Raw genomic sequence first — 20938 nt, forward strand, 5'->3', positions numbered from 1 at the left:
ACTCAATTCAACTCAAAAATCTTTATTAAATATCTATTATGTTTAGGTAAGCCCCTGGGGATACAAAGCTAAAACAGAATAGTTTTAACGAACCAATCAATTATATTCTTTTCAATGACTTTTTTCATTTTTACTCTCCCATTTGATCCTAGCAACAATAAAGGCATGATGAAACTTGACAAACCCTCATTTCAAAATCCCTTAAATGCAGATATGGTTTAAAGAAAGGGGAAAAAAAACAGCTTTGTAACCATATCCAAAAACAAACCACAACAAATACTGACACCTATCCTTTTTCTGATACTTGCTGCAAGATGTGTATTAGAACAAAGGACAGTACTCTTTCAGTCTGAAGCCCATTCCAAAAAATACATGCTCATGTTCTTTTTTAAAAATCTTTGTCTAAATAAGGTATATTTGTGGAAAAGGATCAAGAATATTCAACATATTCCTAAGCCCGTGCTATAAGCTGTTAAATATATTAATAAAAATACAAGGAGAAAAAGGCAGAGGTTTCAATATTTTATTCAAGTTGTATTTTTAAGTGGTGGTAAGTACAGCATTTGGAGGGGAAGGCATCTAATTCCACACAATATGGAAGACTCTAAAATATATCCATTAATTTGCTTAAAAAAAAATTAGTGTGAGAATACAACAGAAGTCCAATTTTTATTCCAAGTGATGTCACTATGTGAGCACAGTTACACAGACTCTTCCCTGCTTATGATTCTGTGTCCTAGCCTCCTCTTTGTATATTACTCAACCAAAGTGAATGGAACCACAATGAGACTGGGAATTAGGTACTACATTATTTGCTTAATCACATCAAACTGGCTCCACAACAAAATGGTATACCTAAAGGACTCTGCAGACAACTTTTGGCAGAAGAAATAACTAATCAAGGCTGGAACAACTCATAAGGATTTGACTTTAAAAAAGAGTCTCCTTTTCAAACAAGTTTTCACTCCATCAAGGAATGAGCCTCTTTCTACCCACTTAAGGATAGAAATGTAACCAAGTTGACTGCAATGGACCATGAATTCTCAGGAAGTCAAAATTTCATTCATTTATTCAGTCCACATTCACTAAGTGCCTACATATCATTGCCTTCCACTATAAAAAGGGTGGTTCAATGCACCCTTTTAATCCTTAAGAGAATTCTGAAAGCTGTTGTGGGAATCATCACATATCCCCTCAAAAGCCTGAAGCTGAAAGGACCTTTTTTCTTAGTCAGGTTTCTTCTGTATCTCTGAAAGGATAACACTTTAAAGCTGCGTCATCTTTAACCTGGAGGTCTAACATGATTGATACATAGCAATACTTGCGTCCCAGACATACAACATGGAAAGGTACACTAATTTCTGAAGGTAGCTATCCTGCAAAATAGTTTAAAATTAAGTGATTGTACAACTTTTTTATGCTTGAAATTCCAGTCCTAGACCAAGCTTGTGGCCACCAGCATTGACATTCTTGCCATCCAGCAAAGCTGATAATGTCAGTTTGATACCTATAATGCAAACAGATAAGAAGATTGCATCAATAAAAGTTTAAAAACTTTACACAAACCAGAAAAATTCAGAACCTCCCATTAGAATTGTAGATTCCTTGAGGGTAGGGACAGTATCTTTATCTTTTAGGAAGATAAGCACTTCCCCTACAAAGTAATACAAATATTTTCACTGGCCACATGGTAGACTATTATGTAATGAACTTGGGAAGAAAAAAACCCCAGAATTTATTGAAAACACCTATGAGATAGGGACTAAACATGCAATTTCATTAGTACAGGGTAACAGTTCTCAAAGTGTGATCCATGGACTCCTAGGGTTCCTCAAGACTCTTTTCAGGAGGTCTAACATGTTATTTGCCCACTGGAGTATTCTTCACTTTTCCAATTATACATCTGTGAGAGGAAAGATTTTCCTCATCAAGACCTACCACAACAGACCAAATGCAGAAGCATTTATGAGAATCTATTTATCTTCAATTAAACTAGTCATTAGTTTGGAAAAATATGTAAAGAAATGTTATTCTTCTAATTGATCTTGTTTTTGAAAATATAGTTGGGTTTGCATTAAAACTGTTATTTACATTAATACAGAATGGGCTTATTGTTTTAAATGAATTAAATATTTTAAAAATATATCCCAGGGGGCAGCTAGGTAGCTCATTGGATTGAGAGCCAGGCCTACAGATGGGAGGTCCTAGATTCAAATCTGACCTAAGACATGTCCTAGATATGTGACCCTGGGCAAGTCACTTAAACCCTATTACTTAGCCCTTACTGCTCTTCTGCCTTAGAATCAATACTCTGATTCTAAGACAGAAGGTAAGGGTTAAAAAAAAATATATATATATATATGTAATATATATATACACACATATATATCTTTTTATTTCTAATATGGTATTATGTATCTATATCAGCAGATAAAACCCACATAAACAAAAGTTCTTTAGGTTTCTAAATATTTTAAGGGTATAAAAAGATCTCAATAACAAAAATTTTGAGAACCCTCTGATGTGGGGAACTCCTAGTACCCTCTATTGACTTAAAGTCTTAAGGTAATTGCCTGCAACATTAAGAGATTAAATAACTTGCCTATGATCACATAGTCAATGTGTATCAAAGACAAGATTTGCATCCAGATCTTCCTGTGATTTCAAACCTAGCTCTCCATCCACTAAACCAGTGTGACAAATAGAAACTGTTGGCTGTATATTGACTTAGAAAACCACAAATTAATATTATTTTTATTTATTTTGTCAAACGTTTCGCAATTACATTTTAATCTGGTTTGGACTGCACTGTGGAATTTTGCTGGCCAGAGCAGACCACTAGCTGTGATTTTGATACCTCTGTGCTACACTATTCTGTCTAAAAAGAATTATAATAATACATTTGTACAACATCGTGGAATTGCTTGTCAGCTCTGGGAAGGGGGGAGGAAAAGAAAATGAAGCATGGAAATATGGAAAAATATTTTTAAATAAAAATTATTTAAATAATTATAATAATATTCACATGGAAGAGTGATCTCATTGATCTCATTGTGGATGTCCCCCAACCATGATCACACCTATTTCAAACCTGCAGGTCTTGGATAATTCTTGTCCACATCCTACTTTAAGTTTATATCACAGTTAACTCATATTTTCTTGATACTTTAAGATTTCTATGGCATTTGCTACTTAAACCTTCAAACTATTTTTTCCTTTTCCTCTCAGTTTACTATTCTGGAATTCCCACTGAAGTCTCTGTGTTGTCTAGATGACCCAAGCGCACCCAGTCCATTAATCCCCTTCCCTGCCATGATTTATGCTCCTAAAACAGATCTTACATAATGAGCATTTCCTAAGAAGTATCTTGTAAAAATATGATGAACAACTTCATGATTTTTTTCCCTGCTTTATTTTTTCCCTAGCCTATCTGATATTCTAGAACCCATTACCAAGTCTTAGAATTTACCACATCTAGATGTTTAGAGACAAGAGCATTAAGTTTAGAGTCAAAAGATATTGGCTTTAGTCTAGGTATTGCCATTTACTTGTTATGTGACCTTGAGCCCTCACCATTGCTTAGCCTGAACTTCTACATCTTCAAATATAAAAGGGTTGGACTAAATGATCTCTAAGTTCCTTTCTTTCTTTTTTTTTTCTTTTTTCTAACCTTTACTTTCTTTCTTCAAATTGATATTAAGTATCAGTTCCAAGACAGAAAAATAGTAAGGGCTATGCAATTGGGGTTAAGTGATTTGTCCAAGGTCACACTGACTTCCTATCTCCAGGTCTGGATCTCTATCCATTGAGCCATTTACCTGCCCCTCTAAGGTCCTTTCCACCTCTGAGCCTATTCTATGAATTTAGTACAAGAGGCAGACATCAGTCATGTCTCAGAAGAACTTTAAATATTACTTAAATCCAAATGGCTCAGCAGGTCACTCCAAGGATAGTCAGAAGACTCAGACTTGTACGTGGGTCAAAGGAACAAAGTAAGGATGTCTTTTCCATTTCTGGCCTATAACAGGAATTACTTTTAGACTGACTATAAAAATTAAATGGAAAAGGAATCAAAATTGAAAGGCTAGAGACCATGAACTAGAAAGCTAGAAGGGATCATAGAGAACACATAATGCAAACTTTTTACAGATTTTACAGATAAGGAAAACTAAAGCCCTTTGGGATGAAGTGACTTGTACAGGGTCATACAGATATCAGAGATCTGCTTCCAAATTTAACATTTTTTCGATTGCACTACCTGACTCTCAAATGACAATTTAACCTTCTCATTTTATAAATGGTGAAACTGAGAACTGAAACTAGGAAACAATTTGGCTTTAAGTCTTGCCATAAGTCAAGAGTAGAGTCTAATTTTCCTGATATCCTGGCTAAGGCTCTTTCAAACCATACCCTAATACAAAATGTTACAGAAAAATCCCACAGTTAACAATATACAAGACAAAATATCATAATATAATCTTACTGTTGAGACAAAAAAGTGGATTTTTATCCACAAGTAACTCTTACCTGGTTTTAGAGTCTGGGTGTAACCTAAGCCTATCAGGCTAGAGTTGTTCACTTTAGCCTATTTAGAGGGAAAGAAAAGGGTTAAGTGTTATAAAGTGAACTGGAAAGCTTTAATTATCTATTAACTCTGGGTTTCAGCATACAATCAGTTTCTTCTTTGCAATTCCCATGTTTATGGAATATATACAATATGGAATTCATGGGAGCTTGAAATTATTTCTTAAGAGGGTAAATGTAAAATAAGTGTCCAAATGTTATATTTAGATCAATATATGTAACAAGCCTTGAAAACCTCATTTCCATGGAAATGTGTTTCCTGGTTGTTCCTAGAAATATAACTTTTGACAGTCATCCCATGAAGGATTAACTATGTTTCTATTTCAACATTAGGCCGTTTTAAAAGGTACAATTCCTTGTCCAAAATTTCTAAGTAGATATGACTTCAGATGGCCCAGGCAGATGATAATGACTATTCATTCATTCCAAACCCAGACACAAACCAGTCATTCGGTGAAATCTAAAATAGACCAGAATTGATTGGCAGGTATAAGTGGGAGGCTGAAAGAAGGTAGAAAAGGAATATGATATTTGCTTTCTTTCTCATTCCTCCTCACCACCTGCCACACTAAAGGGGCACATAACCGAGGTCATCTCTGCTTACTCCAGAGACAAGAATTGCAAAGGACAGGAACTGTTAACACAGCACGTGTGGCAACATGAGACATTTCACTAATGGTGATAAGTGGGCTGCCTGTAAGGCTATCCATCAGAGAGGAGGACTTTTTAAATACTTAATGAATGCTGGTTGATTTTGCTTAATTTTTTTTCTTTTGTAACTAGAGAAGGCTCATAGGAAATGAAGAAGGAGGTAAATCAGAGAATGACTGTGAACTAAAACCAAAAGTCATTAATATAACTTATTTAAAAAATAAAAATAAAAGCATATGTATAAAATCTTAGCATAAAGGACAAGTCTGAAACCAAAGCCCTATGTTGCTAGAGCCCACAACAGCTGAATTTAAAAACAGCAAATAATTCCACATTTCCTTTTAAGCTTGTGAAGACACATGTACTCACAGAGAAAGAAGCCTCAGGGTCAATCTGATATTTGGCTGCTATTCCAAAGCGAGTGTTGCTATTTCCAGCTGTCCAGGCTAAATTAACAGCAGTTTCCAACTTCTTGTTCACCTTTTGATAAATAGAGCCCCCAAACTCTGTGCCATCATTCCTGTAACCAAGCAGAAAACAAGTGGCAAATTGCTACTAGAAAACAAATCTGTGAAATATAGCAGGCACATTATAAATTCATATGGAACTGTGTTAGATTTAAATAGCTGATAACAGGATTTTTAATGGGCTTAATTAGCTGCTCATAAGAATCTTGAATGCCACTCTTTTCAAACTTTACTACAAAGTATCTAACGACAGGAAACCTGCCAAAAACTGGACAGAAACGTTAGTCGGGGGCTTCAGAGGTGAAGGGAATATTATTTCAGACACATGAGGGTTTCTAAAGAACAAACTAGGTTTCTATAATGAAGCCAAATAGCCATATTAACCAAAGTTAACACCTAAAAGAGCAAAAAGTATAAGAGTGCATAGTGTAAATAGAGGGACAAAAGAGACACAAAAATCCTGCCTTAGCCATAGTTGACATTCTGGGGTATTGCTCTCAGCTTTAGCTGAGACTCCTGAGCAGTTTTTAATATTAGCTACATGTCATGACCTCCAGAATGGACAGCTGCAATGTACTCTGAAGTGTTTTTTTTTTAATTTATTTATTAAATATTTATCTTAATCCAGGGCTATCTCTGCAGTAGTAGCAATGATGGAAGAAACTAATTCTTTCTCTAAGCTGTACTTAGGTACATTAAGAACTTAAGATTGTGAAAATCTAATCTGGATTTTCTATTTAAATAAACTCTCACAGTTTTCAGGAGTTCTGTGTTTCAGAAATTGTTTTGCTTCCTAATATTTTTTTCCACTCTGTAAAAGCCAAATGAAACAGATGACTGATTTTTAAAAGCCCTCCATAGCCTGGTCCAACCCATTATCTCCTACTGCTCCCAATACACTTCTAGGCACATTTCCTCATTATCTCCACACATATCAGTCTCATATCCACATTTATGTCTTTCTTTTATTCATGTCACTTTAATTTTTAAAAAAGCCTAAAAGACCTGCTTCACTCTCCTTCCCTAATCTTATTTCTGAACATGCTTCTACAAATTTCCAAAATTTCATAAAAGTTCAAATTTCCCAAACCTAATGTTTAGCCACTTTTTGGCCTATATGATTCTTATTAGTCTTGCCTTTCTCATAAAATTGTAGCCTCCACAAGGGAATTTGTCCTCCCTACTCCAAAGTGCCCAGAATTAGACATACATCACAGAACCACAGACTTGGAACTGGAAGGGATCATACATACAGGTCATCTAGTCCAACCTCCACATTTTAAAGAAAAGGAAACTAGGAGGTTATGTGAGTTGTATAAAGTTACAAAGGTAATAAAATAAGCCCCCTGACTCCAAATCATTCTTTCCATTGCTGCCAGTAGGGCATTATCAGGAGTCAGTTACCTGCCTGATGGATTATCCAGGCTTAAGACTGTCCATTTTGCTGTACATCTTATAGCCTAATTGAGGGACTTGGGTTATCAATTATTACTCAATTGATTTTGTTTTTGATGAAGGTTGGAGGGATTGGAGGGGAAAACAGAGAGCTCCCTGCTTCAAAGATCGAAGTGGATATTTCATCTCATTTTTTAAGATACCCAAGAAATAAAAGGAAAAAACCCCTTCAGAGATAAAGAAAAAGCTTTAACATCCTCTCTTCTAAACCCTCATGAGTTTCTCAGCGTGGGTCTTCTCTTTATCTTTTTTATCATTATTGTCAAAAGCCATGCCAGTCACCTTACAAGCATCTTTGAATTCTAACAGCTCCATTGGTGTACTTTTTATTATGGGAGCAGTTCATTCTAGAAGGTAGAGAGGTATCATTCTTGGGCCATCAAAGGTCAGAATGGGAAGAGGCCTCAAAATTCATCTAGTCTGGTTGGACTTGCCTCATATTGCAAAAGTGGAAACTGAGGTCCAGATAATATTCAATCACTGCTTTTGATTGGCTTAGTTCTAAGAAAGAAAAACCAAACTTATATAAGAATGACTTGCTTCCTCTCTCTCCCAAAATCTGAACATTTCTCTAAACTGGCCCTTAAATACTTCCATAAAATTTAACTGGAAAGAGACATTCCACTGTTGCAGTTCATCATTCTGACTGTTTCCAAAAGATACTGGATCTGGTCACAAGTTTGGGTTGACTGCTGCTCAATGAGTTTAGTGGATAAAGCACCATTCTTGTAATCAGTTCACATCCCACCTCCAAAACATAGTATACTAGCTATATGACCCTGAGCAAGTCACAACCCACATGAAATTCAGTTTCATCAGCTATAGTAGGGTGTTAATAATATCTGAAGAAGGGGCAGCTAGGTGGCTCAGTGGATAGAATGCTAGACCTAGAGTTGGAAGGACCTGGGTTGAAATCTGGCCTCACACTTCAGAGCTGTGTGACCCTGAGCATAAGATGAAAGATAAGATTAAAATAAAACTTTTTAAAATGCTATGCAAATATCAATTACCACTATTACTTAAAAAGTTATTCCTTTAGATTCTTGATAAAAAATGTCATCTGCTTCCAGAGAAAGAACTAATGGAATCTGAATACAAACCAAAGCAAAACTTTTTCACTTTCTTAATTTTTTTTTAGTCATTTCCTTCTACAAAAGGATTTATGTGGGAAAACGTTTTACATGATTGTACATGTAAAATCTGTTTCAGACTGCTTACCATCTTGCTAAGGGGGAGAATTGGAGACTAAAATATTTTTTTAAATGTTGGAAACTTTTTATGTGTAATTGGGTGAGGGGAATCTATATCTTCATCACAAAATCCTGGCTGCAATCTAAAAAACTAAAAGCCATCAATCACTAATGCCTGATTACTGATATGACTGAATGAAATGACATTCAGAATTCTAAAATATTCTATGAAATTTTATAAAACTATGATATTTTATCATAGGGACAAATTAGAAGTCATGTTTCAAAGTAATTTAGAGTGCCTCTAATGTCCCCACATCTTTCAAGAAATAAGATGAATCCCTAATTCAAAAACTTCAGATAAGCCAAATAAGTACTATAAAAAGTAAGTTTCAATAAAAAAAAATCCGGAGATTTGAAAGTTCTTTCAGGTAAATAGTTATCCCAAAGAAGTAATTTTATTGGCTGTAACATTTCTCATTCCACAGAACCCTCCTTAAAAAAAATTTCCAAACATATTCTTAAACAGTTATGTACTTCCTGTTGAATACTGCCTCTCCTGTAGCTACTATTTACCCAGAGGTGCACTGAGAGACCATCGTTTGATTTTATGTCCATAGTGTGTAAGGCACTTTAATCTTACACAAGACTCATAAAATCTGAGTTCCTATACTCATTCCCATGACTCTGTGTTCACTGAATTAGGAGCTAACTTCCAGCTTCCAAACATTTACATCTTCCTAGGTGTTTGTTATCTGAAAATTAATGAAAGGATCAACCCAGAGCTGCTTAAGGAAAATAAGATAGGAGAAAAGAGTAGCAGGAGAGATGACCAATGGATGCACCTTTCAGAAGTCTAATGGGAAATGAGATGTCCTAGGGCAGTGAGTGATAGGCAAACTATTCCCCGCGGGCCAGATCTAGGCCATAGTTTGCCCATCACTGCCTTAAGCAATTCCCTAATCACCGAGCCCCCACATCCAGGTGTAGTGATTAGGGAATTGCTTAAGGCAGTGATGGGCAAACTATGGCCTGGATCTGGCCTTCGGGGGAATAGTTTGCTCATCACTGTTCTAGGGCATAAGTGAATGAGTCTCATTATATACCACTAGAGGGGTGAAACATCTCTCAAGTTCTGTCGACAAATTTTTATATTTAGTTTCAAAAACCCTCAAAAGTAATTGGGAGGGGCAGCTGGGTAGCTCAGTGGATTGAGCCTAGAGACGGGAGGTCCTAGGTTCAAATCTGGCCTCAGACACTTCCCAGCTATGTGACCCTGGGCAAGTCATTTGACCCCCACTGCCTACCCCTTACCATTCTTCTGCCTTGGAACCAATACAGTACTGATTCTGAGGCAAAAGGTAAGCATTTAAAAAAAGAAAGGAATTGGAAAAAATCTTCAAAAAATTTTGGGTATTGAATATGAAGGAAGGAATCTATGAAGATTCAGAAACACATAAACAAATGGGCCCCAACTAATAGAGCCCAACTCCTAGAGACTTCTACTGGCCAGGGAGGAAAAAAAAAACCTTTTGTATTCACCTCACTATGCATCCTCACATGACTGACTAACTTAAGTTAGTTCATTGATCTTCTATAACTACAGGTTTCTTGCCACTCCATTCTCTCCAGCCCCAGTTATATTCTCAAGGACAATTTCTAACTATGACTTACCTCTTTCCAGTTGAAAATCTTTCTGATGCTTTGGTAACCAATCTGTCATTCTATATTTACAAAGTAATAAATTTATTGTTCTTAGCTCATAAAGAAAGTATCCCCCAGGAATTTTATCTCCATAAGAAATAATATAGACTAATCCTGAGATGAAAATAAGACAGACAATATCTGCCAAGAAACAATAATTGTTAAAAGAGTCCTTCGGTCTTCATTATTTCCAACAATTGGCTTCCTTCATTGCTAAGTACCAGGGATGGGAAAGAGAAGGGGAAAGGAAAGGACCAAAGCTTCTTGTGTTTTCTGACTCACACATTGGTGTGCAGCTGGAATTCATCGGTCTTGTAGCCAACAGCAAAGTTGCTCTGGGTAACCCGTGATTTAGAAGTTTCAAAATTCATCTGGTAGCCTGCCAACCAGCCCTCATAGCCAAGTACCACAGCTCCTCGTATTGACGGCCCAGAAATATCAAAATCCATATCACAGCCAAGATTGATATGTTCCCTCTTGTATCCTGACTTAATCTTAGCATTTTTTTTCCTAAAGAAAAAGAAGACAGGTTATCAATTTTTCACAATCGGTGATGGGGGGGGGGGGTTTGCATATATGTGTAAAAAATAGCAGTTACACTCAACACATGGATTTCAGTAAATATACTAACTATATCACAACAGGCATACTTATAAATGCAGTCAATCTAGGCTTTAGCATTAGAGAAAAAAGGAACAATAGAGAATATAAGACTTAGTCAGCAAAATCTAGTTTCCAATCCAATCTCCACTATTCTCATATTTATTGATAACACCTACCACTCAGTAATTGGAAGCATACTTGCAAAGCACTCTGTAAGCCTTAAGAGGCAACTAGGTGGTTCAGTGGAAACAGCATTGGGCCTGAAATCAAGAAGACCCAAATTTAAATCTGACCTCAGACACTAGCTGTATGACCTTGGGTAAATCACCTGATCTGTTTGCTTTAATCCACTGCAGAAGGAAATGATAAACCACTCCAGTCTCTCTCTGACAAAAAACTTCATGGCATGCTATAGCCTACAGGGTCATAAAGAATCAAAGACTGAACAACAACAACTGTAAACCTTAAAATGCTATTTAATATTATTTTTATTTGCCAGCTCAGTAAGCACAAAGTCCCTTACTCTGTCAGAACCTTAGCTTCCTTTCAAATCTAAAATGGAATTAATGTTGCCTTGTAAGTAACAGCCTCCTGTGACTAGGTTTGTATGGTTCAAATGAGATGACATATGAAAAGTGGTTCTAAGTACAATAAAAATGCTAGCTTTTATTAATAAGGAAGATATCCCAAGACAGTCCCTAAGATGACATGAAGTAAAATATATGAGCAAAAAAATCAATTTTCAATAACTTTTAGGGTTGCTGAAATCTGCTCATGGCTCAATCACACTGAGGATCATTCTCAGGAATTGGGAAAATGAACCTATCCTCGTATAAAAACAAAGCATCTATAATCAGAATGAAACCAAGTTGGACAAAAGCACTGATGGAATGGCACAATAGTAACACTGTCTCCAACAACAATTTAACACTTACCGCAATTCCCTATACCCTGTAGGGATTTTTAACACTCTTCATACCCAGTTTATGCTCTATTGCTAAATAGTAACTCAGGCACTTAGCACCTGTATTTATTCTGCTTCACCTAATGTGGGGTTTAGTAAAAAATAGTATTACTATTATTTTAAAACAAATGCAACTGAGCCACATGAAAACATCAATATGGCAGCTAGGTGGCTCAGTGGATTGAGAGCTAGGCCTTAAAGATGGAGGGTCCTGGGTTCAAATTAGATATTTCCTAGCTGTGTGACCCTGGATAAGTCACTTAAAAGCCTTTACCTAGCCATTACCACTCTTCTGCCTTAGAACCAATACATGATACTGATTCTAAGATGGAAGGTAAGGGTCTAAAAAAAAAGTTAAAAGTCACAGCCAGCCAGGTGGCTCAGTGGATAGAGAGCCAAGACTAGAGATAGGTCCTGGGTTCAAATTTGACTTCAAGATATTTCTTAGCTGTGTGACCCTGGGCAAATCACATAAACCCCACTGCTTAGCCCTTACCACTCTTCTGTCTTAGAACCAATATACAATATTGATTCTAAGATGGAAGATAGGGGGCTTAAAAAAAAAACCCAGATCACAACTTATTCATTCATTTCCTTTCTGCAAAACTCTTGTCAGGCCCCCCCGGTAAGTTCACCACAGTGACTCAACCAAATATTCTTAAATGCAGTTTTAATATTGTGAGAATTCCAGTGGAGCACATCTTGATACAAGAATAAATAATCTTCTTTTTTCCTGTTTATACCTGCCTCCTACATTCTTTGTTCAGCCAGTTATTCTCTAATTGATGGGAACACTCTTAGTTTCTTTGCTAAACAAAAAAAGTCATTGGGTTCATAAAACACTATGCTACTATGTTCATTTGCTTTGGATCTTGAATATCTAATCAATCTGACCAATTTTTCTACTTTTTAATCAATATAAAATAGTTTGGAAGATTACCACTTTGTAGAATAGCTGGAGATACGGTACTATCAGGGTCTTTTCTTTCCTGCTTTTCATTATTTCCACTGAGATTATTGACATTCTGTTCTTTTGTTGGTTTGTTGTTCAGTCACTTCAATCATGTCCTACACTTTGTGACCCTATTTGAAGTTTGGCAAGGAAAGCATTGGAGTAGTTCGACATTTCCTTCTCCAGCTCATTTTACAGATGAGGAAGAAGCAAAGAGGGTCAAGTGGCTTGCCCACGGTCATAGAGATAGTAATAATAATTGTCTGAGGTCAGAGTTGAACTTGAAAAGATGAGTCTTCCAAACTTCAGGCCTGGCACTATACCCTCTACCCATCCCTTTAGATGAGTTTTATTATTTTTTATTAACATTTATTGTATTCTTTTTCTAGCTCCATAACATAATTCTTCAGCAGTTTCATGGGTATGGCAACAAATAAATTATTTTAGGTAATATTGTCATTTTTATTACATTAGCATTGCCCAATGATGAGCAATTATTAACTATTATGTAAGTTAATACATACGTAATTATGTAAGTCAGTCTTTATTTTTCTGAAGTGTTTTATGGTTGCATTTACATAATTTCTTTGTCTGCGGGTTCCCAAATATTATATACTTTATATAGTCATTTTGAATGAAGTTTCAGTTTTTATCTCTTTCTGGTAAGCTATAATAATCAGAAAGTCTGAAGCTGGGGAGGGGGACTGGGCAGGTATCACAATGGAAAGTTGCCAGTGGCATTTTTTTCTTTCTTCTGTTTTTATTATTATGCAAAACACACTTCCATATTGGTCATTGTTGTAAGAGCACACCTGTACTAAAACATAACCCCAAAACAAAACCATAAATACACTGATGTAAAAAATAATACACTTTGATCCATATCCATCCATTCTTTCTCTGAAGGTGAAAAGTGTTCCCAGTCATAAATCCTTCATAACTGTACCAGATAATTGCATTGCTGAGAGTAACCAAGTTTTCACAGATAATCATGATACAATATTGCTATTACTATGTACAATGTTCTCCCAATTCTGCTTATTTCACTGTGTATCAGTTCCCACAGATCTTTTCCTGAAATCATCTTGCTTATCATTTTTTATAGCATAACAGTATTCATCACCAACATGTACCACAATTTGTTCAGCCATTCCACAATTGATGGACTCCTCAATTTCCAATTCTTTGCCACTACAAAAAATACTGCTATAAATATTTTTGTACAAGTAGGTCCTTTCCCCTTTTATATGATCTCTTTCAGATATCCACATACCATATATAGTATAACATAGTAATAACAAAGTGATATTACAGGATCAAAGGGTATGCTCAATTTTATGGTTCTATGAGAATAGTTCCAAATTGTCCTCCAGAATGGTTCAATCAGTTCACAAATCCAAAAGTGCATCAGTGTCCCAATTTTGCCACATCCCTCCAACATTTATCCCTTTCTTTTACTGTCATATTGATAGGTATAAGGTGGAACCTCAGAGTTGTTTTAGTTTGTATTTTTCTAATCAAGAGTAATTTAGAATATTTTTTCATATATTATTGATAGCTTCAATTTCTTCATCTGAAAATTGCTTTAACCATTTGTCACCTGAGGAATGGTTTATATTCTTATAAATTTAACTTAGTTCTCTATAAATTTGAGAAATTAGACTTTTATTAGAGAAATTTGTTATAAATTTTTCCCCGGTTTGTGGTTTCCTTTCTAATATTTGTTACATTAATTTTGTATGCACAAAATTTTTTAATTTAATACAATCAAAATTATTCATTTTACATTTTGTAACGCTCATTATTTCTTGTTTGTTCTTAAGTTCTTCCCTTCTCCAAATGTCTACAAGGTAAACTATTCTATGTTCCCATCATTTAGTTATATATTACTCTTAATATCTAAATCATATGCCCATTTTGACCTTATCTTGATATAGGTTGTGAGATATTGGTCTATACCTAGTTTTTGCTATACTGTTTTCTAATTTTTGTAGCCATTTTTGTTAAACCATGAATTCCTATTCCAATAGTGACATTTTAAAAGAGTAGCAATTGAAAGAGAGCAGGAGAGGTTCAGTTTTTCACAGGATGCAAAATCCAAGAAGGAAGTCAGCAATAATAAATCATGTGTCTGAACAAATTACCATATATAACTGGAATAGGATGTAATTTTGCAGTAAGAATTAACAAAAACACAATGAAGCAGGGAAATATTTGTATGAAATGATGCAGATTTAAGTGGGCTGAATCAGGAAAACAAGATATGCAATTATTAAAATTAACATAAATGAAAAACTCACTAAAAGGAAGCTAAAATCTGAAAAACCGAAAAACCAGTAATGACTGCAGTAGCAAAAGAAATAGCACTGGATGCCAGAGGCAGGCTAAGATGGCAGGTAGAAGTACAGTCAGTTTCCTCTCTCACAAAAAGTCAGGGGGGAAAAACCCTCCTACAAAGAGAGCCAGAAAATTCACCAGATCATCAATTGACTGGAAAATCCCCTTCAAAATCAGAGCAAGTCTCATTTCCAGCCCAGGAAGATGTAGGGAGTCAGAAAATGAGGTTTGAGCCATTGGGGATAGGGTCTGGCCAGGAATGGGATAACCATTCCAGTTCAGGGAGAAGCAAGGGCAAGCAGTTCTAAATCTAGCAAAGAAGGGCCCACCCTTATGCAGGGTGCAGGAACTAGCAGTTCTGTAATTCACTACTTAGTTCTGAGTAATAGATCTAGGGAGAAATGAAGAGAGGACTTAGGATGATAAGTGACAATCCAGGATGAAGAACAGTTACAGGTCCTAAATTGTGTAGGGCAAGGTTACAACCTAATAAAACAGCAGCAGCTGTGTGGGTCAGATCCTGGGTACAGAGGGAAGTTTCAGTTTTAGCTTATGGGCCAGTAGTCTTAAGTATACCGAGCAATCCTGAACAAAGAAAAGCTTACAGTTCTGCTGCTCTGCACCAGCAGAACTTTCCATTTGGCTGAGAGTGGTTGAATCCCAAAGCAGAATCCAAAAGTTGGAAGCTTACTGTTCTATCTCTCACACTTAAAATCAGGCCAGGAATTTGCACAATTCTGACTGGGGGGCAGTGATCAGATGTGGCCTAGGATCAGAACACTTTGGAAATACTGAAAGCTTACAAGTCTCTAGTCTGAGCTGTCTCTGAGATCCTGGAATAACACAACCCCAAGAAAACATCACCAAGACTTAGACATTCTCTCCAAAAGTGCACAAGGCCTGGCCATACCATTAAATTCAACTATTCAACTAGAATTCTTAGAAAAGAGGGTTGTTTTTTTTTTAAGTTAAAAAATATTAAGTGATAAATGCAAGCCTGGGGGGGGGCAGAGGGGGGAAGGGGGAGTGGGAACAGGAAGAGAAATAAGAGCTATGGAAGAACTGGAAAAGGAATTAACATTTTGGCACAAGACATATAAACCATTGTCCAAGCAATAAACTCTCTGAAAAGGGGTTATTCATTCCTAAGCAAAATAAACTCTATTTAAAGATGTGCAAAATATTTATGATTATTTTTTGTGATGGCAAAGAATTGGAAACTGGGGGGTGCTCATCAATCAGGATGAACAAATTATGGTTTATGAATATGATGTAATACTATTATGTCATAAGAAATGGTTGAGAGGATGGTCTCAGTGAAACCTGGAAAAACTTGTATGAACTGATGCAGAGTGAAGTGAGAACTAGGAAAAAGAGTATATAATAACAACAATACTATAAAGACTGACATCTGTGAAAGTCTTAAAAACTTATTAGTGTAAAGACCAATAATAATTCCAGAAGAATAATAATGAAATATGCTACCTGCCTCTCCTCGAGAGAAATGTTAAAGATTATAAATAGAGAAAAAGATATTAAACTAATTTTTTTAGATATGAGTGATATGGAAATTTATTTTGTTTGACTATCCATGTTACTAATAGGGGCTATATTTTTCTTTCTTCCTCAACTGGGCAGTGGGTAAGAAGTTGAGAAGTTGAATTTTGGAAAAAATAAAAATTAATTTTAAAATAGCCCATCAATAATTTTTTTAATTATCCCTCACTTGGAAGGGAAACTACTACTTCCCATTCAACTCATTTCACATAGATAGTTCTGCTAGTTGAGTCATTTTCTTAAAAAGCCAAAATGTGTCTCTCTGCAACATCCATGAATCTTCCTAGTTCTGCCTTCTAGGACCAAGCAAAACATATCCAATCCCTTTTCTGCATGAAAGTCTTTCAACCACATGGTGGCAGCTTATATTTGCTCCAACTCCCTTTCCAATTTTTCTCTATCTAGTCTAAATATGGCCAGTTTCTTTAGCTGAGAAAAAGGAGGCACATGATTTACCCATGGTAGTGCAAGTATTGTCCTCAATTTACAGATGAAGAAATTGAGACTCAGAGAGATTATTTGATCAATTACTTGCCCACAGCTAGTAAATTGGTAGTTGAAAGATTCAAATCCATTACTGTTTCTACTATGCCACAATGTTTTCTTCCACATTCAGTTAGTTGGTTTATCTTCCAAAGTAACTGTTGAACTGCTTAAGTCTTTGGAATTAACAAAGCTTACATGTATCTTCACTTAATACTCAGACTTTTGGATGTCAAGTTCATATTACACAGTAGATTTAGTTTACAGAGGCCAGACATTATTTAGTGACAAAATAAGTATCTTTCACAGATTTTATCCAGGTCAAAAAAGTATTTTCTTTTGAAATTATTTTTATGTACATATGTACATGGCGCTGTAACATCAGGACATACACTTTACAGTAAGTCATATATTGCACTACAGAAAATCTGACCACAAAACAGATCCATACAATGAAGGCCATTCAGAACACAGATTCCTGAACCCACCTGCTCCCCTACTGTCTGCTCTACATCACACATTATCACAAAGCAACCTTGTTACCCAACTCAACTAACGATTCTTACCCAGTGTTAGGTGAGAAAGACGAATCAAAGGTCAGCTTCAGTCCACGTGCAAGCTGAACAGAAAAGAAATTTAAAAGTTGCATTTATAGTTGCAAGGAAAGCTATGATATACAAAATGATAAAAAGATGCCTCTTCAGAAACATGGTTACCTGATCCTCAACAGTAATTTCGGTACCCAATGTATTATCTGTGTTCCATTTTTCTATGAATGTCAAGCCATATTCAGACCATTTATATTTTGTTTCCAAACTGCCTGAAACTTTGCTGGTCTCAGTATTTGCTGAACCTGAACTTGTAAATTCCTTTAAAAAAAAAAGAAAACAAGAAAGAAAGTTAGTGGGTACAAAATAGGATACTTACACACTTAAAATGGGGAGGAAAGACTATTTGTTACCCAAAATTTTCAATACCTGCTGTTTTGCAATATGCAAATCTGAAAGATTTCATGTTATAATAGAAAGAATACTAGATTCTGAGTCAAAAGAATGGGGTCCAGTCTTGGAACTCTCTAGCACTGACCATGTTATTTAATTTCTCTAAATCTTAGTCTTTTCATCTAAAAATGGGGGTGATACTGGTACTTGACTGTTGTGACTAAAGTGCTTTGTAAACCAAAATGTAAACAGCTATTGTTATTAGCTTGTAAAACTGTCATTAGCTGTGTTCAAATGATGTTTTCATAGAATGAATCTACAAACTTAACATCACCAGGGGAACTCCAACTCTAAGAAATTACACAATGAATTACTTTGCAAGGCAAAGAATCACCTCGCTGCAATTTATCTGTTTTGTAACTTCCAATTTTTTTATGGGGGATGTGGGAACAAACATTTATTAAGTGCCTAGTATATGCCAGGCACTGTGCTTTAGAAATACTTCATACTCTCATGTTACTGTGCTTCATTTTCAGAAGAGCCTGGCTCCAATTGTGCAATATTGCCCTCTAGAGGTTAATTACAGAAGTATAGAACACATAAGAGCACCCCAAATACTCCCTTAAACCCCTTGCCCCACTCTGCTGCTTGCAAGTGGAAAAGTCATGAATTTGCTGTCTACCATTGGATCTCCTGTAATATAGGTCTCAGGTAAGCTAAAATCCTTATTGAAAGGTACAGAGAACATTCTTGGGGTAGTGCAAGGAATACAGCTGTCTTGTCTTATTTCCTAACTGTCTTTTATGATCAATTTCTATAAACTTGAAAGAGATGAAACAAACAAAAAAAAAGAAGTACTTCATACTAATGTAAACAGAACCTGAGTCTAAACTGCCTCGGGTCCTCATTTACAGTAAACTGCCTTAAATTAGCTTTGGCAGGAAGGTCTCACCTTGAAAAGTTCTACTTAAACTCTGAGGTAGTTAGGTAGTACATTGGATAGAGTAGCAGGCCTAGAGGCAGGAAGACCTGAGTTCAAATTAAGTTTCAGACAATGATTAGCTATGAAACCCTATGCAAATCATTTGCTTGCCTCTGTGAAAATGAGCTAGAGAAGGAAATGGCAAATCACTCCAGTATCTCTGCCAAGAAAACCCTAAATGAGGTCATGGAGAGCCAGATATGACTGAAACAACTGAACAACAACTTCAGCTCTGTGAATTTCAGAGAATTAGATTTAGATCTGAAAGGGATCAACGAGGCCAGTTAGCCAAATCCCATCATTTCACAGATGAGGAAATTAATGCCCAGAGAAATTAAGGAGCTTCCTAAGGCCACAGAGTTAGTAACTCACAGAAGGCAGGATACAAATCTGGGCCTTTCTGACTCCTAATCCAGTTCTCTTTCCACTTTACCATATTGCCTCCTTCATGCCAAAAGTTAATGATTTCTATTAAGAAATAATAATTTTAAGTACCAGACATTCGGTTTTAGAAATTTAGAAATATTTGTCTCTTGTTAGAACGCAGAAGAAGCTGTTATCTCATTAGTGATACAGTCAACCCATCCAAGCTCTCTCAACCACAGGATTCTTTTCCACATCCTGTCATAAATCCTACACAGGAAGTCTGCCCATCACAACAGCAACCTGCCTCCTGGTCTCCTAACCTTGCAAAAAATGCCAATGAAGTGAGTGGGCTGTACACTGGGTATCCCTTACATCTCTTAGGAAGCAATGAGAAGGGAATATATGGGCTTTTGAAAACTATATATTAGAGTGGAATAGACCTTCATAGTCACACAACTGACAAAAAAGAGTTGGTTGTTGGCTATATGTCAAAATCATAGAAGATTACTTGAAAGACGCGAAAGAGGTATCTTGGTAAATAAGTCCCTGGTTTTCAAAATTAAGTAAAAGTCATATGCCTGACAAAGGTGACTATAACTATCAATCAATCAACCAACAAATATTTATTAAATCCTTACTATGTGCCAGGCAGGGTGCTAAACACTGATACTAAAAAAAGGCAAAAATATTGTACCTCTGCCCTCAAACAGTTCACCAGGCCCCATGTTAAAATATGCAAAGAAATTCAGCTTTGTAATTTTAAAAAAGAAAAGAATAAGAAAAGTCAGAATTGAGAAGCTATAACCTTTTGAGTTAAACAATAATTGACATGTGAAACATGTTAATTAGTATAGTTCCCTATTGAAGCTCCCTACAATTACAAGGAACATATGATACACAGGAACTAAAGCAAAAGTTATGTCAAAAATTATCTTCAGTTGGCTTTGGAATAGATGGTATGATTTTTTTTTTTGCACAGTTCATTTGTTTTTTAGACCGATAGCATCCATGTTTTCATGTTCCCTGGGCAAATATCAATCAATGGGGAGAAAAGAAGAATGGTGTAGAGGCTGAAAGTCAGCCTAGGATAAATTTTTCTGTAAATAATTCAAAAAGTAAATGAGACTTTTTTCCTTGCCTTTTTTTGGGCAATATGGCTAATGTGGAAATATGTTTTGCATAACTTCACATTTGCTTGCCTTCTTAATGGATAGGGGAAGGTCTGGAGGGAGGAAGAGAATTTGGAACACTTAAATTTTTTTTAAATGAATGTTAGAAAGAAAATAAAGTAGGTGACAATTGATTCTTTTAGTACTTGTCCTCTCTTCCCCCTATCATTCCATGCCAACTAGTTAAGGATATCTAAAATATTAGTTCTTTTAGCTTTAAAAGGAATAAGAATTCCAGAAATAAAAATCACACTATCTAAACCCCTACTGGAAAGACCCATGCCTCTGGGTCAGTTTTGGTAAAGGAATCTCGAAGATATGGAAAGAAAACTAGAAGAGAAATGTTAGCCAACCTTTCCCTGGGTGATTAGACAATCACATGGCTAAAGCCTCAAGGGAAGCAGACGCAGTAACTTGGAAGATAAAGAATACTACAGCTAACATCAGAGGACCTGGGTTCAAAACTAGTACATACTACATTTATGTCCTTGGGCAAGTCACTTAACCCCTATGAGCCTCAGTTTCCTCATCTG

General features: G+C 36.0%; 1 protein-coding gene across 2 annotated transcripts in view; it reads right to left on the bottom strand.

The window, feature by feature from the left end:
- Window positions 1–509: 509 nt before the first annotated feature.
- VDAC1 (voltage dependent anion channel 1) overlaps window positions 510–20938 on the bottom strand; it is a 38314-nt gene continuing 17885 nt past the window's right edge. For both annotated transcript variants that reach the window (XM_044664683.1, XM_044664685.1), the window contains 6 exons: window positions 17664–17816; window positions 17514–17566; window positions 10334–10561; window positions 5605–5755; window positions 4528–4585; window positions 510–1507 (listed from right to left, as the gene is read on the bottom strand). In XM_044664683.1, coding sequence (XP_044520618.1) covers window positions 1416–1507; window positions 4528–4585; window positions 5605–5755; window positions 10334–10561; window positions 17514–17566; window positions 17664–17816 — 735 coding nt within the window. In that variant the 3' untranslated portion in view covers window positions 510–1415. The remainder of the gene's footprint in view (window positions 1508–4527; window positions 4586–5604; window positions 5756–10333; window positions 10562–17513; window positions 17567–17663; window positions 17817–20938) is intronic.

The sequence above is a fragment of the Gracilinanus agilis genome, chromosome 2 (genome assembly GCF_016433145.1).
Source record: "Gracilinanus agilis isolate LMUSP501 chromosome 2, AgileGrace, whole genome shotgun sequence".
Taxonomy (NCBI): domain Eukaryota; kingdom Metazoa; phylum Chordata; class Mammalia; order Didelphimorphia; family Didelphidae; genus Gracilinanus; species Gracilinanus agilis.